A 25552-nucleotide genomic window follows, 5' to 3' on the forward strand; every position below is an offset into this window, starting at 1 on the left:
CACACACACACACGCACGCACGCACGCACACACACACACACACACACACACACACACACACACACACACACACACACACACACACACACACACACACACACACATCCCCACCCTTTTAGAAACCGAGTACTGTGCGGCTGCTGTGTTCCAAATATGGTCATTTCCCCGCCCACTTACACAGGCTCACAATCACAATCTCCACCCTGCGTGTGTGTGTGCGAGTCTGGACAGCGGCGATAACATTGGGAACAGGGCAGGGTTTGTGTACTGGCCGTACAATTCGCGTCGAGGCACTCACAGTTTGCTCGATTTCTCCTGCATGAGATAAAATAAGATTGCTGCGATTCAACGCTTTCAATCTCCCGCTTCCGCTGCTGATTTTACGTGACGTTGCAGTCTTTTTCTCATGCTTTTGGCTGCTACTGTAGCGTTCGTTCAAGTAGACGCTCGCGGTAATTCTTGCTCAACTTTGACAAGTATGCGGCGTCGCTGGGAAGGAATGCAACACATTTGCAGGTTTTCAACAGCTCGCTCACCTCGACCCAACGCGGGCTCCTGCTTCTGCTGAATCGTGACTGTTTCAGGTCGGCTGCAAAGCAACCCCCCTGTGCGTTAACTCTGGCAATGCTGCTGCTGCAATCAAACTGAAACCAAGCATGCATTTTTTGTGAAAGGTGCGCACTCAGAAGTCACGGAGCTATTGTTCACCTGTGTTGTAACTGCAGAGGGAAGGGGTGGTGCACGTCAACGCGACCGTGTAGCATGCATCGGACCAGCCCTGCGTTCTGCAGGCGTCGGATAGAGCCATGAGGACGGATGGAACTCACAGAAGACAAGATGCTGTGTGACACTTTTACTGACACAATGATGAATCAAGAGTCGTGCGGGATCATGTTATCGGTTCCTGCCTTTGACCCGTGCCCGAATCCGGGCAATGTCCCTAGCGAAGGGACGACCACCAGCACCAGCACCACCACCACAAGCAGCAAGGACGGTGTTCGTGTTGTTCCTGCAGCAGGGACTTTCTGGCAGGACTCTGCTGCAGTTGTCGGCGGTGGGACAGTGATCGCCAGCCCCCGTGCCTCCAACTGTCCAGCCGACAGCGGCGGTGGGGGTGGTGGTGGTGGTGGTTTGCTGACCACGGAGAAGTCGTGCAAATTAGGCAGGCAGGTGACTGTGGCTTATGTGATAAACAGTGAACTGAGTCAGGGGAGCAATGCAGAGAACCTGGCCCTGCGGTGTCTGAAAGACGCCTGCGACTCCCTGGGAAGTAAGTTGGAGACCGTGCACTTCGGGAAACTGGACTTTGGAGAGACGCTGGTGCTTGATCGCTTTTACAACGCAGGTGAGCAAATAGTAGCCTATGTGGGCCTACAATGATGACTGTTTGGCCGTTGCATTAGATAAACAACTCACAACGCAGTCATGTTTAAGTGCAGAGCGAAAACATTACTCATGTAAGTGCAGGGGTCAGAGATCTTTGGGCGGTTGCGTCACCTAGTTTCTCAGAAACCATTGCCAGTGCTAGTTGCTATGGTTTCCATCCCTCCTTCTCAAAGGTGCCGTGATGAAACATTGTGTGTTATGGCTGGAGTACCCCCTCCACCCCCCTCCAGCCTCTTAAGTTATTCCCTCATATTTACTCCTGGAAATTCAGAACAGAAGTCATGTATTGTGATTATTATGCTCTGCTGGGGACAGTTTTCCTCCCACAGCTCCAAATTTCCACTCTCTCCCGCCTCTTCTACCCCCCTTATGTTCCTCTGCCTGTTAAGGCTCCATGATTTGGGATCAGTGTGTGTGAGGCCAGAATTTCCATTGGAATCTGAGTTTATTTTCAACTGCGAGCAGTTTTCCCTCTCTCGTTGTGTTGACTTAGTCAAATGTGTCCTGATGCACAACCATCCTTTTCACAGAAGAAGATCCATTGCATGCAACACTGCACATTTCACTCACTTTCCCCATGAGTATGTAACTGTAAGTGTAACACAACATTTTCAGGAAATACGCCATTGTTGTGCATTCAGGCTTCTCTACGATGTGGGCACATCCAGTCATATCGCATGGAATCGGTGTTAACACAGATGTAGGCTAATGCGATTACACTGCAGTCTAAACATGGCACACATGTTGCACCCAGTTGTCTGTCAGTCACGTGGGCTTTGACATATCCAACATGAATAGTCATGTGGTAGCATGCCGCAGATGGTGTGATATTGTATGGCGGAGATTACTAATGCTGATGTCATTCTGTCGCCAACACCGCCTTGGGAACAAATGTTGTATCAACTCCTTTTTTGAACAATTTCCATGTCTCCCCTTGCTTCAAGGAATCACATGAGTAAAGTATAAGAAACACAGCGACCACAGTCTGCACTTTTCCTCTGTGGAGCATGGAATCCCGCTGGGAACCCCCTCATAAACTCACACGGGAGGTCAGAAATGTGTTTAGTTTTTATTTTAGTTTCATGGGAAAAACTGATGAATGCTGAACTGATGCCAGAGACCAGAGACCAGAGACCAGAGGCGATAAAGAGACAGAACCCCTGATGTTGGCCCCTCTGATTCAGGAAGAGACACGGGAATCAGAGGAGATGCACGCATTCAGACATTCAACACCTCTTCTGCCTTGCTTTACTTGAATGAAGAATGTACTGTAAATCTGCAACCAGCTATTGTTTCAATTGTGGAATAGTCTGTTGATTAATTGGGTTACTTATTAGCCTAATCAGTGAGGCTAATCATTTAGTGTATGACATGACGTGGATCATCTTATTATGTCAACAACGTGGAGCGCCAGGTGCTATATTTGCATGCTTCGCCTGACGAACTGCCAAGAGAAACGGAAGCATTTGTTTTGTACTGATCTGGATGAAAAGGACAAGCTGCCAAATGGCTATTGGTTTCTCATCTACAAGTAGCACATGTTTGTCCTGGTTGCCTAAAAAGGACAACTCATTAATGATCACAATTACATTTCAAATCGACTGACTATTGATCTTCTAACCGATGAATCGAATGGCATCGTTTCAGCCACACTATAATCTATAGCAGGTCTTTCACATTCGATACATTCATTTAGCTGACTCTTTTCTCCACAGCAACTTACAATAAGTTAATTAAACAATGAAGATGTAACCCAAGTGCAAGAATCATTCAAAAATCATGGATCAAGGTTGATTGCTTGATTCGTGCACGCTGGTGGGTGGTGCAGGAACACTGACCCACAGGGTTTTCCATGGCGTGTTGTGTCTCTATTGGCATTCTGGTTGCGAGCCAACATGTATTTTGGTGTCACCGTGCTGGCGGTGATATCATTGGTGGTCTCAGGCGCCGCCATGCATGGCCATTTAGGAAGGAATGTTTTTTCTTTCTCTTTTTTTTTTAATGGCTTTTAATTAGAATGTTGTTGCTTTTCAAACACCCTTCTTAGGTGTTTGTTTTGTTATAAAATGATGATACTTTTCCGATCATTCGTAACCCAATTCATATCCTACCTCTCCCTCCCTCCCTCCTCTCTGACCTCCACACACCTGTACCGGAGGGGGTGGGTCAAGCCAGTCCTCTGCTAGCTGTGGTATGCATTGCAGACGCTTGCACTGACGGCAAAAAACACTGCGCTTATCACCTTGTTCTAATTAGCGTGCAGCATTAGTGTCGGATGCACACGACATACCTTTTGACGTTCCTCTTGTCATTAGCTGCTTGCACTATATAGGTCCCGCCAAAGTGTGGACTGCAGACTGAGGAGAAGGGAGGTCTGGAGAGGACGGGAGGCTGAGGTGAAGGACACTAGCACGGCCCACACGTATACTGTACATTCATACACACACTTGAGTCATTGTACATGAGCTGTTACTGATGATACTGAGGTGAGACATGCGGGCGCTTATAAAGGGAGATATTACGTGTGTGTTGGATGAGGGGCCAGTGTGCACCGTTCACATTGCACTTTTTCCATTGCGGACGGTGCGTTGCTGGTCTGCTTACAGCATAGGAGTTGATGTTGTGGTTCTTCTTTAGGTTGATGCGGGTGCAGATTCTGTTTAAGTGTTGGTTGTAGTTTCTCTAGCTGTTGTAGTTGTGGCTGTAGTCATTCTAACCCTTTGTGTGTCTGCGTCGTGTGTGATAAAGCACAAGGTCAGGGGGAGTTTTAGACCCAACTACACAACGTGCCGTCGGTGCTGCTGCTCAGGGGTCACCCCGTGACTTGGGTGAGGAAGGCTATCAGCGCAGCGGCACAGCTTGAGAAATATCTCCGCACAGCTGCCGGGGCTTTCTGTTTGGCCCGGCGTCAGCGGCGGGGAGAGTGCGCGGGAAGGGCGTAGCGGTCCGGCGGCTCACCTCAACTCCCTTTGATAGGGGAACAGTCATCTGCTGCTCCTTGTATGATTCAACAGAGGACGACGCGTCTCAGGTCAAACCACTGATATGAATTCCTCTCTCGCCACGTGTTCCACAGTGGAAGAAAAATACTTTTCCCACCGATACTGAGCACAGGGAACGCAGAGATAAGGGAACAGGGAGGCTGGGCAGGCGGTGAAAGTGTTGTCGCGCAGGTACGTCATGGTATGGAAAAAGAGAATTGCATGGAAAAGGGGAAGGCTATTTTTAGTTTGATTTCTTATCCATAGTGACGCAACAGGGCGTATGAGGCTAATAGGAACTATTACTACTGCCGATTCAAGGGGAACGCCGAGAACTGGTCCGGAATGCCAGAATAGTTGTGCTATTCTCGTTAAAAATAATTTTAGCCATTGACTCATCTTCCGTTTGTAACATTCCTGTTCAGTTTCCTCACCAGTTCCCGGCTGCTCAAATAAATGGCTGAACATGGACTTCTTAAAATATACTTAAATATACCCCACCTCAATGCTTTTTTGAAAAAAAAACAACACGCAACATGTGTGTGAGACCGAAAGCTATCCCCTCGGGGAATAGGCGGGAAAGACCAACAACCAAAAGCATTTGCATTAGTGGTGGACGTGAAGCCAGGCGACACACAGGTCTCAGATCAGCTGAGGGGAGCACCTGCTCTGGGCTCACCTAGCAGGGGAGGGGCTTCGCTCATATGAAGGCACTGGTTGGCTGGCTGGGTTATTAAGGCCCTTCCTATTGGCCAGTACGTCCCACCTGGGTTCTACCAGGCCCTCTTTTAAACTACGCTGCTATGCTTCTCCACTTCAGTCCTGAACGTGGGAGGATGGAAACGAGCCAGAGCCGACAGTGCAGCGTATCTCTTGTTGTTCGAGACAAAAGCCTGTTTCTACATTGTCCCTGATAATCAAAATACACCAACTGAACACCATAGAATAAAAAGAAGCAAAAGCAACCATGTTTTGCACAAAAAGGGTTTTGTTATGCGTCAAACTCAATTATTGAAGTAGCGCACGACTGCGCCGTCACAGGGGTCAGAGGGGGTCTGTGTTTTGTTTAGACGAGGGCAAAGGGATTTCAATCCGTCAATCGGTAATGTTTGCATGGATAGCATTCGGTCGGCCTATGGACTATGCTTCTGCCAGTAACATTGACCCCCCCCCCCCCCCTCCCGAAACCTAAATGACACACCAAAACACAACCTGATTGTTAAAGGGAACTCTGTTTAACCCAGAAACCTGGAGCCAGTTAATAGAAAGCAGGCGTGTTGGGGCAACTCCCTCGCTCCCACAAAGTGTGCGTGTGTGTTTGTATGGTGTGTGCGTGTGTATGTGTACGCTCTGTCAGATTTGAATGAATTCAAACCCTGTTCCCAGTAACACCCCCCCCCCCCCTTCCCCAGTCCCCCTTTCACCACGTTTGGTGCATCCAGCAGTGGCACTGTGTGAAATACTGTGTGTGTATGTGGAGGGGGGGGGGGGGTGGACCACCAGGAAAGGGGCTGGTTGAGCTACTGGCAGGTCGTGTGTGTGTGTGTGTGCGTGTGTGTGTGTGTGTGTTCCTCTCTTCTTTTGAGGTGGTGGGCCACCGTGTGTCTTTTCCTGTGCCTGTCTAAAAATAACAAGCATGAGACTGGGCAGGGCATCTCGACCAATGAAAAGCCATTGTGTTTTTACGCCTTGCCTCTGTCCCATGGGTGGGTTAGCCTGACGTTTGCCTGACTGCCATGGGCTAATAAAAATATGTGGCTTTATTGGTTTTATTTATCATCATTTCGTCGTTTTCCACGACTGCATTATGGGTTTCTGTTACCTCGGAACCTCACTGTTTTTTTCTCTCTTATCTTCTTTGAGCTCCACTCCCAAGGAAACTGACGCCACCGGCGTAAGAATATGTAGCATTATTTCCCCCGTTGTGCAGTGAGATTCCTGGCATTCCTCCCTGCCTTCCCACAGCCCGTAAACGCCTGAATCAGAGCGGCTTGTCCGGAAGGGAGGCGTCGGTGACCTGAGAGTGTACTTGTGCAGGGGTAGTTTTTCCTGCATTTGTTTGTGCACCTCTCCCTCTTTGGAAGGTGTTGCTGCAGTCTGTGTCAGGCGCTGGCCAAGGCTGCAACGTGCGCTGTGACGCGCAGAGAGCAGCCTGTATCTCATCCTCTTGTTCTGTGGCGTGCTCTTGATCAGTGCCACCGAGATAGTGGAAACAAAAACACAGGCGAAACGCGTCAGCCTCGACAACGGCAGAGTGTTTCAGAGTCGTGCGGACTGCAGAGGCTCCGCGGCCACAGGGGCGTCGGGGCATGAGCAAGGAGTCCTTTCCTACTGCTGGAGAAGCGTTTCCTGGAAGTGGAGCTGCGGACCTGAAGGGCTTTCCACTTCGGGAGATCGGAGACATCTACATACAGTCCTTCCACTGTTTACGTTCCACAGAGCCCCCTCCCTCCCTCCCTGCACACACACACACACACACACACACACACACACACACACACACACACACACACAGGATCAGGCGCAGCCACCCAGCTCCTTACGGGCAGAGGCTGAACGGCAGGGGAAAATGTATACCTCAGGTCTGAACACTTCCCGGCTTCACTGGCCGTGTTTACACTGGTGTTCCCTCTCTGACCCTTCCCTTATGTCGGCAAATACATTGCTCTCTTTTTTTTTTTTACTTTCATCTGATCGTAAAAGTACTGTGTGTGTGTTTTTGTATGTGCGTCTTTGGTCCAGATGCCGTATACTGTGTGGCATGTGTGATGTTGATCAGATGACACATTTTTGTTGACGGCTTGCAGCTTTGATTGTGATATTTTTGGCTGGGTGTTGTCACTGTTGTTTGTGTGTTTGTGTGAGTGTGTTTGTGTGCGTGTGAGCGACTGATAACCTGTTCCTCGACTAAAGACAAGGGCCTTCATTAAGACGGGTCCCTTATGCATGTATTGAGACATGTGCTGCACTCTAATAGGAACAGAGCGGGAGGGGTAGAGGCATCGCGTCACTGCAGTGATCTCGGTGGCAGCACTCAGCCCCTCTCGATCCTGCCCTGATTGTTCTTTTGAATGGCCAATCCCCTGGTGGGAGGAACGCACGTCACTTATGCAGAAACTAATAAGAACCAGGGACTGATTCACACGCGCGCACGCACGCACGCACGCGCACACGCACACACACTGAAAAAGGCAACAATGTAATCCTTCCTCTCTGGCTCCTTCTGCCCGTGGGCGGGGAAATCAATTAATACTGGGACCGGCAATCAGCTCCCAACCAAACCAGGGCTCTAACAGACACCTCCCCCGATGCCCTGTGTGTGTGTTTAAACACACGTTCACACGGCTTTTGTGTGTATTGTCCGCTACAGTTAGGGAAGCCAACTGAGTACGGAAAACAGAAAAAGAAAAGGAATTAGCGTACTCTAGTTTTCTGCCCGGCGCTCTCAGCCTGGTTCCTGTTCTCTGAACGGGAATGGCTTCTGGATCTCTGCGGCGCCGGGTTGAAGGGACACACTGTGAGTAGAGGGGCTCTGACCACCTGGTGATCTTCTGACTGGTATTCTGAAGGCCTGGTGTTCTGACTGGGGTTCAGACTGATGTTCTTCTGACAGGTGTTCTGACAGCCTGGTGCTCTGACTGGTATTCCGACTGGTGTTCTGACAGCCTGGTGCTCTGACTGGTATTCCGACTGGTGTTCTGACAGCCTGGTGCTCTGACTGGTATTCCGACTGGTGTTCTGACAGCCTGGTGCTCTGACTGGTATTCCGACTGGTGTTCTGACAGCCTGGTGCTCTGACTGGTATTCCGACTGGTGTTCTGACAGCCTGGTGCTCTGACTGGTATTCCGACTGGTGTTCTGACAGCCTGGTGCTCTGACTGGTATTCCGACTGGTGTTCTGACAGCCTGGTGCTCTGACTGGTATTCCGACTGGTGTTCTGACAGCCTGTTGTGCTGGAGGCCTTAAGAGCGCCTGTGTGTGGAGGGGTTTATACGTTGCTCTTCACAGCGGCGCTTTGCGTCACATGGATCCATTTCTATAATGGCCGTCCATAGGTTAGGATGCATGAGCAGGAGGGATTTAATAGTATTCATGTGGATGGGTTTTATTCATCATTGCACGCACTGACGCACACACGTGCGTACGCTGACGCACGCACGCACGCACCGTACAGTTTAATAACGTCATTCAGAGGGCTTTATCAATCTCGAGGGACATTGTGTCTGTCACAATTGCTGTCCTCAAGATAATGAAGATTGCATCTATTTTTCTAAAAAGATACAAAGTACAGCAGGGCAAGACAAAACATAAATACAGGAGTAGGATAATTCCTTCCTTTCGGGCTGACTAAAGTAGACCAGAGCATCTAAATGGTATCTGTAGCTCGACCCATTTGTCAATGCTGTGGGTGCGGAGGGAGGCTCCTCTCCCAGTGTAGAGGGGATGTTTTATTCATGGCTGTGGCGGAGGAACTGTTGACATTTAACTGAGTGAGGCCTCCTGCTGCTGCTCTAGGTGCATTACCGCTCTGTTTCTATATTCCTCTCTGCCACGTCGATGTGTCTCTCTAGGTGCATTACCGCTCTGTTTCTATATTCCTCTCTGCCACGTCGATCTGTCTCTCTAGGTGCATTACCGCTCTGTTTCTATATTCCTCTCTGCCACGTCGATGTGTCTCTCTAGGTGCATTACCGCTCTGTTTCTATATTCCTCTCTGCCACGTCGATCTGTCTCTCTAGGTGCATTACCGCTCTGTTTCTGTATTCCTCTACCATGTCGATGTGTCTTCAAACGGTTGCTGATGTTTCCTGGAAAGTAAACAGCACACCTATTAAGGGGTAACATATTTGATGTTATTAAATTTGTTATAATGTGCTATTGCTCAATACTCATAATGGACCGTGGACCATTCACAAATTGATTTAGCAAAATGCATTAAGATGTTAGGATTTAGTGGTCTTGTGTGGCCTTTTATGAACAGATTGATCATAGAAGCCCGATCTTGAGGCTTTTGGAGGTTGGAGGTTATACACATGGAGGTTATACACAACATTGTAATAACCACATTAATATGATGAATTATGTCTGTCAAAAAATGGTTTGAATGCAAGGAGACGCCCGATTGATTCATTATTGACAGACACCTTTTAGACTGACAACAGAAGTGGTCGATTGTAATTCAAATTGTTGCCTTAAACGCTCTGCGCATTGCAGTGCAGCGGATGCCTTGCTCAAACCGCCTAGAGTGGGACCATGAAGCTGAACCATCACGCGGCCCTCACCACTTCCTATTGGAATTTGCATTAGCAACTCATCACAGTTCTCCTTGGGCCTCCCCCAACCCTCACCACCCATCTGGGGGCTGACCCCGTTTTGAGGTCATAAGGAGCTCAAGCTTTGGGGAACAAGAACTCGGCGCCAGCTCTCTCTCTCTGTCTGTCTCTGTCTCTCTCTCTCTCGCTTTCTGTTGTTCTCTCTCTCTCTCTGCCTCCTCTCCCTCGCTGTCTGTCTCGCTCTCTATCTCTCTCTGGGTTTTCCTGGCACCATTGCATCAAACCCCAGTGAGATGGTGCATCTGTTTGGCTTGAGGTGATAGTCTGATTGCCTTGGTGCTCTGCCGCATGTGCCTCTCACCCACCCGCTGGCTCTGAGCTGGAGGCTCCAGGCAGGTGTTTGGAACCACACTGAGCACTCTCAGGGGGAACAGGTGGAAAAAGGCCTTATTTCGGGGTGGTTGTCTGTGAGCTATTCAGACAGCCGACATTGGCTTCTTTGACATTGATTATCGGTCAATTATACCTGTGTCGTCTCATCAAGTCTGTCTCAGAACCCGCTGTCGGCCCTTTGATCTTTCCAGTGAGCAGAGTTAATCTAAGCATGCCGGCTTGCGGCGTACCTAGTAAAATAACGTGCTGCAAAATGATTGAGTATTTCTGGCTGGTCTTCAGGATGTTGGCTATTTCACTGTTCCCCTTCTTATCTAAATCACATGAATGTCTCATTTACTTGAACTCATTCTCAGTTCCTGGAGACATGAGCCATGCATTGTCATTTCAGGCGTGTAAATAGCAGTTTTGCTTTAGGTTTCCCAGTGGTGCTGCCGATCAAAAGGACATTGCATAGTTGGGTGGAGCTCTTTAAGGTCTATTCCTTCTCCCTGTCTGCACTGCTGCGTTTCAAAGAGGTCAGAGGAGCTCTTCAAAGCATTGCCTGGGATGATCAACAGCTAGCCTAAAGCTGCTGCTTTCAACCTAACTAAGTAGCATTCCTGAGCTCATCCCTGTTATAGACTGTATGGGCTTTCCCTCAGCTCATTAAACAGGTCACCCCTTTGACATACCTCGTTCATGGTACGACTCTGTGAACGCCATTTAACAACGCAGGTGCACATCATCAATGCTCGATCCTGTACTCGTCTCACAAAGACTTCTACCATACTAACCACATCATTAAAGGAACGTGTTAATGTCCCGCCTCACACAGGGCATAATGAGTTCAGTGAGCTCGCCAATCAATGACGCGTGTGGACAAATTTAAACCGATTAACACGTAATACATTTTGTGTTAGTATATGCTTTCGGAGGGGTTGGAGGCGGGGGCATGTGCCAGTGCCAGACCACGCCCCCCGCTTTGAGTCTGTCCTGCTACCAGCGCCCCTAACCTCTGTCTTCCCTGTGCGGCCCCGTCGGAGCAGACATCGCCGTGGTGGAGATGACGGACGCCTTCCGCCAGCCCTCGCTCTTCTACCACCTGGGCGTGAGGGAAAGCTTCAGCATGGCCAACAACATCATCCTCTACTGCGACTCCAACTCGGACTCGTTGCAGTCCCTGCAGGTGAGCCTCCCGCCACAGGGGGCGCCCCGCTGAGACACAGAGCCACCGTTGAGCAAGAAAACATTATGTCAAGATTTATTTATGTAACATAATCTTACAGATCGATTACATTATTGGTCTGTGGTTTTCAGCTGCTAAATCTTCTAAGTTAAGTTTATATGTTTGAGCAATACTCTTTCTGGAGGATATCAATACATTCTCCTTTTTGCTTTTACAATGTAGATACTTTAGTTATGGCTCCAGGCCACTCTCAGTATCGCTGTGTGGGCTAGTGCTGTACTCATGCAGCCAGAGAGCCGTTGAAGGGTTTAGGAGGACAGCGATTTGCAGTCTATATTCAGGGTTGGATTGACAAAGCTGTGATTTGTCAGGTAAATGCATCGGCATTGGATCGGCAGAATGGTTTTAATGAAAGCTATTTCCAGTGTGAGAAATGATTGATGTGCTTTTATTTATTCATGTACAAGATAATTTAGATGAAAATGTTACACAATGAAAAGTGTTTTGATTATGAAAGGCAAAGAAAAATAGTCATTGTGGGAAATTTCTCTATTTCCTTTAACAAAATGGTCTATAAATAAAGGAGATAGTTTCACCCTGGCCGTGTGAAATAAGGTTTGAATTCAGCCTTTCTTCCTTGTCATCCGGCCCAGACCTCGGGCTCTGCTGGTGAGTCGCTAAGAGGCATGAGTATTTAGTCCATTCATGGAGCCAAGAGAAACCCCGCCGGTCTGACCACCAGTGGCAGGCAGACGCTGGGACGGGCTGGGGGAACGGGTGGTGGCCACACATCGTCCCCGCAACGTCTGGGAAACACAGTTCAGTCTTAGAAAGCAGAGACCCTGTGTGTATTGGTGACCGCCCTGTACAAGTCCCAACTATGAACTAAAGACCAAACTATCCAAATATTCCAAATCCCCTTTCCTCCCAACTGTCTACCTGACGGTCTCTTACAACGTGTGCTTATAATGGTGACAACCCACAGGAATTCAGTCCGGACGCTAGCACAAACATCCATTCCTGACTCATCCGTAGGCTGTTTACCAGCACCCGAATTTGGAATTCCCTGGAAAGAAACAAGACGCACTCGACGCATGTACTGAATGTTTGCCTGTGTACGGAATTCCTGTTATGCCTTTTCTGTTTGCAAAGGGAGCTAAGCTAAATACTTTCTCTTCTCTTTTGTTTCTTCTAGGAAATCATTTGCCAGAAGAACACAGTAAGTAACCCTTTTGCCCATGTATGTGCCCTTGTCTTATCTTTTTCATTCTTTTATTTTCCAGCAGAGACCTGAAAATAGGCCTCAGCTTCTAAGCTGCAATCATCAATTCTGTGCTTTGATTACATTGCCTATGATTGAGTCTCTTGGTTGTCATGACTACTGGCCATTGCTATAGATCCGAATAAACCATGGGACTCAAACCAAAGCGCGATCTAATCAATACAAAGTGGGGCTGGGAAACAATGGCTGCTATCAGCGTTAATATTCAGTGACTGAGTTGAAAGACCAAAGCAGATAGTTTGAAGGGCAGGCTGCACACACACACACACACACACACACACACACACACACACACACACACACACACACACACACACACACACACACACACACACACACACACACACACACACACACACACGCGCGCCTCTGAGCAGCGAGTTCAAGTTCAGAGTTGACGTTTGCAACATGGGACTCTCAGGTCGAGTGGGAGTCAATATGGGCATGCAAAGCAAAACAAATAGCAGACGCACATCGCTGACGCACAGGCGAAACCCATATTCCACTGCACAAGTGGACCAGAACCAGCTTATTGGGGCCTGGGGAAACAGAGGCAAGACAATAGGCAAGGACACACCATGCACGTGTTGTTTGCTTTGTTGTTCAAGGCAAGGCAGTTAGAAAGTGAATGCTGGCGGTGTTTAGGGTTAGCCTCCTGCAAACATCCCCAGTCTAGCAGCAACAGGCAGAAGATGCAAAGCAGTCTCAACCCGGGGAACCGGTTCAGCGGTATCCCCGGGCTACGGTGGGCGGTGACTGTTTACGTCTGGTCTGGTAGCGCTAGGAAACGTGGCCGTCGCCCTAGGAGAGAGAAGGAGACGGAGTCGCCCGCAACGCTTACTCTAGCAACCGCAGCGCGAGCTCGTAACGTGAACACGTACCTCCCCCCCAACACTTTCATGCTCTTCGGTGTCTCTCTCACTTTGCCACTCGCAGTTTCGCTCTCGCTCTCACTCTCGCTCTCACTCTTGTTCTCTCTCTCGTTCTCTCGCTCTCCCTCTCTCTCTCTTTCTCTCGTTCTCGTTCTCGCTCTTTCTCTCTCTTTCTCTCTCTCTCTCGTTCTCTCTCTATCATTCTCGTTCTGGTTCTCTCACTCTCGTTCTCGTTCTCTCTCGTTCTCGTTCTCGTTCTCTCTCTCTCTCTCTCTCTCTCTCTCGTTCTCGTTCTCTCTCTCGTTCCCTCCTCTCCCCCATCTCGTTCTCTGATCTCTCCCAGCCCCTGTTCTCTCTCTCTCTCTCTCCCCTTGTATTTCTCTCATTGTATTAGTCCATGTGCAGGGCCTTCCCTTGTCAGTGCACTTAGGTCTCCTTTGTTGCGGGTGCAGTGCCAGTGCACTCTAGGGAGCCGTGGCACGCAGCACTGTTTGCTCAGCCGTGTGACGGCAGGTGTAATGGGGCTGTGGTTGACTGGTAATTTGGGTCTACTTCCTCCGTGAGCTAATGACTTCTGGGGAAGGCATAAAAAATAAAAAGGGCTAATTATGAACAACAACTCGTGTGCGTGCGTGCGTGCGCGCGTTCTCTCTGTCATATTGAGATTTGACTCCTGAAGCAGTTATTCTATTGTAACACAACACACACACACACACACACACACACACATTTTCCTCACTTTCCGTCTGACTCACACACTCTGCCATGTGCATCTCTCCTCGTCACCCGGGGGCTTTGATCAGGGGAGGAGGAGGATGGGGAGTATTCTTTGATTCGATGCATTGAGTGCACCGTCCACCTGCACTATGCCATATGCGCTGTTCGGTGACAAGCTCACCTTAAAGCAAAAGCACTCATCCCCTTCTGACGACAGTGAGGTCCTCAAGGAGAGCACCTCACTGTCGAGGACACACATTCAGTCAGCTACACGTGTGTGTGTGTGTGTGTGTGTGTGTGTGTGTGTGTGTGTGTGTGTGTGACCCGCTCCCTGTAGATATAAAGGGTTCGTTCTTAGATAACGAAACACACTGAATAATATTGTCCTGGGATAATACACTAATTACAACATATTTATGGAAATTATATTATATATCCATAAATGCCATTCTGCTCAATGCCACTAAATTCTACATACTTCTTATTTTCTATTTCCTCCAGGCACCACATATATCTCTAATCCTGAATGGCAGCATCTGTAATGTGACCCAGTTTCCCTTAAGGGATCCACATAGTATCTCTGCTCCAGAAGCTGATATCACGCGGCAGAAGTCAGACCCCCCCGCCCCAGTTCTGGGGACTCCTTTTCTCACATCTCTTTGGAATTTGATTCACCGGAAGAAGCGATTGCACGACGACTTCCACTTCCCCTTTCGGCTGCTTCCAGCCAGAGCCGAGGCAGCAGGCGGCTTCCTGGGTGCAGGTGCCGGGGGTGCAGCCTGCACAAAGACCCAGAGGCAGCAGGCACCTTCCGGGGGCGGGGGGGGGGGGGGTTGAACAGTCCCAGCTGTGTGACTTTAGGTGCACCGTCGGGGGTGGTGTGCGGAGCCTCCGCTCGCGGTATAGTCGACATCTCTGTCTTACCGTTGGGGAGGGGAGGGCTGTTGGTCTCTGATTAATGAGATTCAACCGGTGATTGGTCCATTGTTTTGTGTCTCCGTGCATGAAGGCGACCAAATGCGTGTCTCGCGCCGTGTTTTAATTCATGCAGCGCTTCTTTTTTTGTTTGGTTCATTTTCTTTAAGCTTTTGTACAACCAGGTTAGTCTCATTGAGATAAACATATTAAAAATAGAGAGAGACCTTGCCACTACAAGCTGCATGAAATCACAAACTCTGTTGACAACGTGTAGCAGGAAACTAAAGCAAGAAAACGGTTAAAAAAACATTCAGATTTAACATGAAATGACTGAACTGAAAGAAGGCGAGGAGCCCTGAGATCTACGGCTCACTGGCAGAAGACAATCCCATTTGCCTTGTTTGTTCTGTAACACACACACATACTCCCTACATGAGACTGAATGGAATGATGTGCTACTTCTCATGAAGCCTCAACCCACCATTATGTATAAAGTGCTTCTCTGGAAAAATGGCTTTACGAGAAAAACAAGAACAAGACACCACAAGAACAGGACATTCATTTGAAATGACGGTAAACACTCATCGGAATGAATTGATAAGATTAACTTTTGTTATTTTTACTCAGCAGAACATTTCAACTACAAGCGTTGAACACAAGTCAAGCTGGACATGTAGTTAAGGCTCGGGCTACGGCATAAAGCAGTTTGGTCTCCATGGGGTATAAATGCTGCTGAATGACTTCTTGCTTTGAAGTCATCCAGTGACGCAGACTCCTGCCATGTATAGTCTCTGTGGAGCCCTGTTCCAGCCTTCACCTGCCACTCGCTGCTTCATAGACCCCGTCTGGCTCTAAGCAGCTAGAACGGAGCGACATGGGCGGACCGCCAGGGTGCTCAGAGCGTGGAGACACACATTATGAAGACATGAAGACACTTCTACAGGAAGTGTGGAAAGCGGTTGAGGTCAAATAGATCCCACACAAATCGTATACATCCCCCCCGGCAGATGGAAACAGTCAAAACGTTTTGCTCTTTAAAGACCCTATATGATTCTCTATATATTCCAGTTATATTTAGCATTAACATTTATGTTTTTTTTTTTCTATATTGATGGTCATAAGATAAGTCATTGGAGTTCAGACCATAAGATTGTGTGTGTGTGTGTGTGTGTGTGTGTGTGTGTGTGTGTGTGTGTGTGTGTGTGTGTGTGTGTGTGTGTGTGTTCCCAGTGCAGAGGGCAGGCGACTGGCTGTCGAGAGGCCAATAATGCGCTTCATTGAGCTGTCCATTTGGTCTGTGTGAATGCAGGCTTTGTGAGCGGGTCCTTCTTTTATAACTCGCAGACCGTCTCGCCGCCGTTTGCAGGAACATGTTTATCTAGACCGGAGGCTTCAGAGGTCAGCCACTGGCTCTGCCTGGGAAAGAACAATGTAAACGTAGAGTGTCAAGGGCTGGAGAAGGAGAGTCCCAGAATGTACATGCCATCCTCCACGTTACACTAAGTTTTCAACACAATAGAAAAGCTTCTGCTGTTCGATTGTCCAATTAGTTTACTTAGTTAGTTTTTTCCTTTGTTGCGTTTAGTTTCTTGTCACCTTCTAATTCTTCTCCTTTTCTTTATTCAAACCAAGTTGTGTGTGAATGGTTTTCCTACAATGCGATGGCGTTTTAAATCTTGGACCGGAATGTGCTACACAAATGAATAGAAATATTGTACTCATTTTCTTTAATATTGTTTTATGTAAAGCCACTGAGGGACAGGAAGAGGACATTACAGGACGTAACACAGTGACTTCCATGTGCGGTAAACATGGTCCTCTGGTGTGTTTGAGGGCCCCCCGTCGTGATCACTTCAGCGTTTGACTCTGCTGATAGGAAACGCTGCAGACATCCCTCCAGATCGACTTCCTCCTATGGAACAATGTCGTGTTTAACTGCAGCCCGCCCACTGCACACAACAAAGAGGGAAAACAATGATTAACCCTGACCAGAAACCAATAGATCTGAGGTTGTGCCATCGACCCTGCTCAAATGAAGCTCAGACAGCCATGCTCCTTTGTGATGAACATCTTAAGAGGCTGTACAATTAGCATTAAATGTGCAATTTGAGAGAGTTTAAGTGGAAAAGAGCAGAAGAGAGCCACATTTTCTAAATCAATTACCATCACCAGTCTATTGCTCTGCCACCTCCCTCCGTGTGGCTCTCTCATATTGAGTTGTGCTGCATTCAACGCTCCTTGGATTGACAGGCAGAGTGGATTCACAAAACATCAGGCAGAGATGCCCTGATGGGTCAGACATTACCTCAGAGCGGTCTCAATCCAAACTGGTCCAAACAAAGGAAGGCGCAGTCACCCCAAACGGGTGGCTGTGCCAACTATAAAATTACAATCAAACAATACTGTGGTACAGAGGAGAAGCACAGTGCCTACGTCAACAGTGGATCTGGGAAAAAGGAATGTGACATTTTCTGATCCTGCTGCCTATTGTGTTATGAATAGATGAGTGGAAATGTTAGTGTGACCATGAATCAAATAAGTAATTGTTGGCCCAACAAATATTTGCCAATATTTTCTACCTATGACCCCAAAAGTGTAGACACTGAATTCCACCTTTTGTATGACTGAATGAAGGCAATACAACAGCAAAGTGCAGAACAGTGGTTATATTTATTAATCATTTCTCTCATCATTTCGTAATACATTTTATGTGTTTATGAGATGAAAAATACAATAAACACAAACCATAAGTTTAATAATGGATTGATTTCAACAATAACCTACCCACATCACCTTTTTTTTTTCTTTCTGAAAAACAGAGCAAGATTGAGCCAAGATACTTTGTCACAAGACAAAACACTTCGCCAGAACTCGTAAATTCCGAGAATTTTCCTTTTTGTCTGGCAGAATATCTCTTAACTCTTCCCAGCAACCCCTTTTTAAAATATAACAACCCTGTTAAAAAAGTGTTGTGTTTTCACACAGCAAACCGCACTCATTGTTGTGCTCCACGCGCCATGTTGCCGAGAGCACGCCGCAAAAGTGCTGGCGCTCAGCGCTCCGTTTTCCCTTGCAGACATGCTCGGCCAACTACACGTTCATCCCCTACATGGTGACGCCCCACAGCAAGGTGTACTGCTGCGAGAGCAGCCTGATGAAGGGGCTGACGGATCTGATGCAGCCCAGCTTCGAGGTGCTCCTGGGGCCCATCTGCATGCCCCTGCTGGACCGCTTCGTCCAGCTGCTCAAAGTGCCCAAGGCCAACTCCCAGTGAGTGCACACACACACACACACACGCGCACATGCACGCACGCACAGGCACGTACGCACGCACGCGCGCACACACACACACACACACACACAATGGTGCTCAATCTGCCATTATTCTTTAGTTCAGCTATTTTAAAGCTTTAGCTAATCACATTTGGTCAATTACGAACAAGTGTGTCTACACACAAACGCACATGCACACGTGCACATACACACACAACGCACACATACATACACACACATATACCTTGGGCAATCTGCCATTGCTATTTGAATCATGCCCACATTCGGCTTATTACAGACAAGTGTGTCTCTACACGCATGCCCACGCACTCAATACATGACATGACATTCTTAGGAAGCCTCAATCGATCAATAAAGCATTATTTATCTCGCGCTTCTCTGGAAAAGTGGCATCACAATGAGCAAACAAAGGCAAACAAGGGCACGCCACCTCAGGAACAAGACATTCGTTTGCAAGTCCTCATTGGAACAAATTCATCAGAAAAACGTTGTACTCTTTAGAGCATTTCAATGACAAGCGTTGAACACAAGTCAAGTGCAACATGTAGTTAGGGATCGGGGTACGACATAAAGAAGCATGGTCTTCAATGGGTTTAAACGCTGCTGTCAGGGGGCCAATTTGCTCTGGCAGTGTTGAATAGTCCTGCACAACACGCTATTGTTTCCTCTGTTCCCGTGGACACCGGAGAGCCTGCTAAGGGCAGGGCCGCGCTCACGTGGACGTGCTCTACAGCGCTCCTACGTCACTGTTCCCGGCACTGTCTGTGCGCTCGTGTCACCCTTGATCCCTATGCAAAGGAAGAGGTATTTGCCTCCGTGTTTGACTCACAATGGATCCTGCATTGTTGGTCAATGATGGCAATGATGTAAAGCCATCCGATTGTGCTGCGCTTGATTTAAAAAAAAAATATAAAAGAAAAATAACAGGTCTCGCGCGTGCTTTTACACTTCATGCCAACATTACCGTACACGACGTCCGGTGTTCAAGTACCTAATGCGTACTTAGTGACTGGCACTTGGATAAGCTTTGTTGTTATTACCTCTGGTTTTATGAGCTCTTGGTGATCTTAAAAACAGCCACGCTCTCAGATGATTGCCTTTGAGGGTGTATCATTAACCAGACAAGGATGTGGTTCTCCGCTGCACAAAGCCCTTTGATATTCCTCATGGGAGGCATGGAGGCAGGACCTGCATCTTATCTTAATAAAGCGGCAAGTTGACATATTAACATCGGGATTGGTCACAGATTTGCTGATTTGCAGCTCTGTTGCTGGTTAACAATGAATGATTCAACAAATGACCCTACACAGAGGCACACATAGATACAGCCACACACACAGACGCACAGACACACACACAAAAAGACACGCGCACACACACACTCAAACACGTGCATTCATCTTTAATGCCCAACAGTACATAGATAAAAATAAAGAACTTAGATCTTTCTAATTGCCACAGACTAACAACCAATAACTTAAATGTGTGTTCAAGTGACATAACGGTGCACATAATGAAAAAAACAACATAATTTCACCCAATACCGTGTGTCAGACAGACTGACACACAGTAGGGAACGGGTTTCAGAACCCAGTCGGCTATTGCGTCACCACCAAGTCGAAGCAGGTGGGCATCACCTTAACCATTGGTGTCGCCTGCTGAGGCTTTACACGCTATATATATATATATATATATATATATATATATATATATATATATATATATATATACCCACTAACCCCTATCCTACCCCACCGCATGATCAAAGCACTGACTTTGATACGCCTTTACTTTGAAATATGTTGCCTTATTCAGTCCAGATCCCCTGAATGCAACTTCCTCCAACCGCCATCTCAGCGCCTGAGTCCTGCCATTGATTCGTTTTTCGGTTCGGTTCAGATGACCGCAATAAAGAACGATGCCGTCACCTCTCAGTGTCTGTCTCTTTTAGAGCTATCTGAGGCTTCTTCATTTCTCAGCCCGAAATAACCAGGCTATCATTGTCACCGGATTTACACCCAGCCGTCACAGTGGGTGTGAGGAAAGGGGAAACATCTGATCAACCCAGTCTATGTGCAACAGGGTGCCTTTTGACAAACTGAACTGGGGCCTGATTTGCTGTGTTGTTGTGTTGAGACTTGGTACACTTACACACTGTGTCAAGCTGTAAAACTTGGAATAATGCACATGAGTGACACACAGAGAGACACACAAAGACATACACACAGATACAGAGATACATCCAGTGCCATGGCTGTATCAAATCAAGTCTCTTTATTTTTCCAAGAACACATCCAAATATGAATATTAATTTTTCACTGTATTGATATAGCCGCTTTTTCAATGCACTTAAAATAGCAAGCTTCAGGAAGGACATCCCACACACCTCGTCCACTTCCAGTGTTTCCTCCCTGTCCTTTAGCAAGCGCATTCAGGCCTGCAGTGGTAGACTATCGGGCAACCTCTAAACCATCTCCGATAACAAGCGCCAGCTTTGAACCACATCCTGTTTAGTTCATACCCTCTCAGCCCCTCACGATCTGCCAATCGTTGTGGTGTCCTCCTAATAGGTTCACGTCTGTTGTCCCCCCCCCCCTTACAGCCAGTACTTCCGGGAGACCATCCTGAACGAGATCCGCAAGGCGCGGGAGCTGTACACGGGCATGGAGCTGGCGGCCGAGCTGGAGCGCATCCAGCAGCGGCTGGACAACGTGGAGTGCCTCTCCTCGGACATCGTGATCAACCTGCTGCTGTCCTACCGGGACATCCAGGTACTGCGTCTGCCGGGGGGGCCCTAGTGTTCTTCTTTACCCCCCAATGGTAAATGGTATGGTCAATTGATTAATTGTGTGTGTCCCATCCCATCCAAAACAGCCTCGATTTGAAAACAAAATGAGGGAGCAAGAAAGCTCATGATGTTGTTACACGTGCATTTCCAACAGCCTTGATATTCAGCCTACATAGCGCCCTCTGTTGAATGTGTAAACAGGGCATGGGGCTGTGCCCCCCTGGCTGTATACCTCCACCAGAGCTCCTATATCTCGTTATTTGTCCTGCTATTTCCTGCTGTTCCCGTTATTCTCTGTGGCAGAGAACAGAGGCCTACATTTTTTGTCCTCACATTGCTTTAAGTTCCCCGATGCATGCGGAGTGTGTGTTTGTCCACTGTGTGTGTGTGTGTGTGTGTGTGTGTCTCCTCTTTAGTGAAGTGGGGGATTCCTCTTTGCGTGGCGCTGGCTCTCTCACCGTCGGCGGCGCCCCGGCCCATTTGAATTATTGATGAGAACAACAAGCATGGGGGCGACACTGAATTATTCAATTCAGCTCTGGTCGGGCGCTAGTCAAACATTGGCACCTAATGTGAAAAAGAGAAACCCATTATGGATATTATGGACATTATGGACATTTTATTCAGACGTTCACAGTGCAGATTTCCACAGAAGCATGACAACTTGGAGTCGGTTTGAGCTTTGGACATTGTCCGTGATTGACACACCGACATGTCATGCACACACCCACACGTCACACACACACCCACACGTCACGCACACACATAGTACACAAACACACATGCACACTCACTGCACACACTCATTGTCCTGACCAGAGGGAGGTGTTCCCCTTTGATCACACCCTCTCCTCCCCCAGGATTACGAGTCGATCGTGAAGCTGGTGGAGACGCTGGAGAAGCTGCCGACATTTGACCCCGTGGCCCATCCCCACGTCAAGTTCCACTACGCTTTTGCACTGAACCGGTGAGTTGTGAAGCCCGAGAGGCAGGGGTCAAGGGTACAGACGCCGACTGTACTGTATCTGACTGCATGTGTGCGTGTTGAAGAAAAATGTCCTCGACAGTTTTTCAATCCTATGGCCAGAGTTTGATTACATATCAAACACATATTTCAACAGCTTTCTGTTAACCCTGAGCAGCAAATAACCAGAAAAATCAATAGCGTCAAATGCAAAAACGAGAGAGAGGGAGGGAGAGAGAGAAAGGAGAGGATTTTGTGTTTACGTGGATGACCACATCCTTACATGTGGATTCCCTAACAGAGGAGACATTTCCTCTGACTAAATCATGCACAAGCAGTCATGTGTAGCCAGCCACAAGCAGGCCGATGGAGGAGATAGCGGGCCACCCGTCTCAGTTTCCTGTGCCTCTAACACCGCCGTGAGCTCCCATCACAATACACTGTGCTTGTGCGCCCCTGCACATTATTTCATAAAGGCTTAATGAGTTGTCGTTATTATTGCAATAATTTCTCACTGCAGGGTATTTTTGTGAGCCACACGACATCTAATTTGAGTTTCAGTTGTTAGGGTTCAACACACAACCAGCGGTTGTGTGTTGATTTATTTGCCGACATATCTTTATTGACATGTTTTCATATCTGATCATATTTATTCTCTTTTAAATCGGATGGTTTTTAATGACGGGGGAATAATTTTAAAGTCTCACACACACACACACACACACACACACACACACACACACACACACAGTAGGTTTGTTGTGTGCTGTTCTTCAAGCCCAAGTAAAGTGCACTGAGTCATAGCTGAATAAAACACACACACACACACACACACACACACACACACACACACACACACACACACACACACACAGCCCCCTGCTAGTGTGCTTTTAGAGAAAAGTAGCAATTGAAATGGTGGTGCGAATCGAGGGAGAGATGAGAGAGAGAGAGAGAGAGAGGGAGCATCTGAGGAGAGAGAGAGAGAGAGAGAGAGAGAGAGAGAGAGAGAGAGAGAGAGAGAGAGAGAGAGAGAGAGAGAGAGAGAGAGAGAGAGAGAGAGAGAGAGAGAGAGAGAGAGAGAGAGAGAGAGAGATGCAACTAGGCTTGCAGATACTCTTTACAAGAGGGACGGTGTGTGTCACTGTTGTACAGAACACTGTGTCTTTTCCCCTGCACCCCCCCACACACACAAACACACACCATCTGGGCCATTGCCTTGGTGATTGTTGACGCCTCTCATATGTCTCAATCTTGCCCTTAAGATCTGGGGAGACAGAAAATCATCTGCATATATTTGTGTTCTATGCAAAGGGATAAGACTGTTGTTGGCCTCTGAACACTACTTACCTTATTAGTTGGTTTAATTGATGATTTCCTGCACACTCTTAAAGTTGCTGCCCTGTTGCCTTTGAGGTGGACGTTAATAGGAGCTAAGCCGTCCGTTTTCTGTGATTAATTGAACAAGATGATTACATCCCACATACTAAATTCACCAGATCAATCCGATTCAAAGCTTTTGATCGGATTTGTCTTTTCCTTGCTTTTACACTCCGAATGAGATCTCCAACTCCCAATGCAGCCCATTTGAAATTGATCTGTGTGTAATCCCACGCTTTACTGTGTAATCCAGCTGCAAGACTCGTAGACGCTACCTAAGGACACTGAGGGAGACGGAGAGAGGGAGAGAAACCAAGAGGGATAGAAGGGATTGGAAGGACAGAGACAGGAGGAGAGACAGGAGGCGAGATGGAGAGAGAGGCGGGAGAGACCCAGAGAGGAGGAGAGTTGGAGCGACAGAGAGAGGGAGAGATAGAGAGAGAGACAGAGAGAAGAAGAGAAAGAGGTGGAGGAGAGACGTAGACAGACGGTGAGGAGGAGAGACAGAGAGAGAAACGGAGAGAGAGACAGGGAGGAGGAGAGATGGGTTCAGACAACCTAATACTTTGGCTAGTGTCTTTGGTGCAAAAACAATTACTTTTTATTCTCTGTGCTTTTATGAGACGTCTTCATGCATTTTAAATGTCAAAATATCCCCCCCACACAAAGAGCCATCTGGCTACAATTAAAATAAATACCAAAAAATGTTGCCACCTCCACACAGAGGCGTACAGCAAGTGCACCACAATAAGATCCTTCCAGAAGGCTCACTTAGAGATGCGTCAAGGACCATGTGCCTTCCTCCTCCATCACTGCATTTGGTATAACCAGTCCCGAAGGCCCTCATGGCAAACGGCGACGTGCTAGTTCTGACACATGCACGCACACATGGGGGATTGAGATGCTGTTATCACACTTAGTCAATGTCTCTGCTTTTTACACTTAATTACAACACTGGGGGAGACTGACTACAACTCACAGGTCAGGAAGCAGACGTCTCCGCCATATGTCCCTTAATTGTCTTTTGGCCGACACATTGGAGGCTGATGGGAAATGTGGTTCATTTTCTTTGTGGACTCATGGCGACCAATGTGTTGAACCACATGTTGACCTATTTGTGTGTATATATGTGTTTGTGTGTGTGTCTTTGAATATGTGTCTTTGAATGTGTGTGTGCGTGTTTGTATATTTCTCTGTTTTGTGTATACCTCTCTTTACACAATATATGTATGTGTGTATGTTTGTGTTTGTGTTTTATATATTTCTGTGTGTGTGTGTGTGTGTGTGTGTGTGTGCGTTTCTGGTCTTTGAATGTGTGTGTGTGTGTGTGTGTGTGTGTGTGTGTGTGTGTGTGTGTGTGTGTGTGTGTGTGTGTGTGTGTGTGTGTGTGTGTGTGTATGTTTGTGTGTGTGTATATGTGCGACGCCTGCAGCCGTAACCTGCCCGGCGACCGGCAGAAGGCCCTGGACATCATGGGGCCCCTGGTGGAGGGCGAGGAGCAGGTGGCGTCGGACATCTACTGCCTGGTGGGACGCATCTACAAGGACACCTTCCTGGAGTCGCACTTCAGCGACACGGAGAGCCGCGACTGCGGCATACGCTGGTGAGGAGAGAGAGAGAGAGAGAGAGAGAGAGAGAGAGAGAGAGAGAGAGAGAGAGAGAGAGAGAGAGAGAGAGAGAGAGAGAGAGAGAGAGAGAGAGAGAGAGAGAGAGAGAGAGAGAGAGAGAGAGAGATTCAGATTCAGTGCCATATCAAATCAAGAACACAGCCAAACATGAATATTCATTATTACCTGCATTTATATAGCCTATCTTTCAAGGCACTCAAAGCGCTTAACATCCCCCACACCACTGCTATGGCAGTGGAGAGGTGAGGAGCCAGAGACCGGGGGGATTATGTAGGGTACCCAGGCTGGAAATCTGGCCTGGACAACCCCCCCCCCCCCCCTACTCTGACCATGACATCTTGATTCATTGGCGGTGCATCGTTGCGTGCGTTCTGTACCCAGCATGCACCAGGCTTTGTTTATGGATTTGTTTATCCATTTTTCTCATTATCTTTTAGTTAGAACACATGTATGTGAATGTGTTGATCTATTTCATTTCATTGAATGCATCCATAGAATGGTAGGGTG

General features: G+C 47.8%; 1 protein-coding gene across 1 annotated transcript in view; it reads left to right on the forward strand.

The window, feature by feature from the left end:
* Nucleotides 1-232: 232 nt before the first annotated feature.
* map3k5 (mitogen-activated protein kinase kinase kinase 5) overlaps nt 233-25552 on the forward strand; it is a 51920-nt gene continuing 26600 nt past the window's right edge. Inside the window, exons 1-7 of the mRNA XM_079753160.1 lie at nt 233-1345; nt 11063-11202; nt 12398-12421; nt 18068-18261; nt 20888-21056; nt 21934-22040; nt 24850-25020. Coding sequence (XP_079609286.1) covers nt 817-1345; nt 11063-11202; nt 12398-12421; nt 18068-18261; nt 20888-21056; nt 21934-22040; nt 24850-25020 — 1334 coding nt within the window. The 5' untranslated portion in view covers nt 233-816. The remainder of the gene's footprint in view (nt 1346-11062; nt 11203-12397; nt 12422-18067; nt 18262-20887; nt 21057-21933; nt 22041-24849; nt 25021-25552) is intronic.

Source organism: Pollachius pollachius, assembly GCF_949987615.1.
Source record: "Pollachius pollachius genome assembly, chromosome: 16".
Classification (NCBI taxonomy): domain Eukaryota; kingdom Metazoa; phylum Chordata; class Actinopteri; order Gadiformes; family Gadidae; genus Pollachius; species Pollachius pollachius.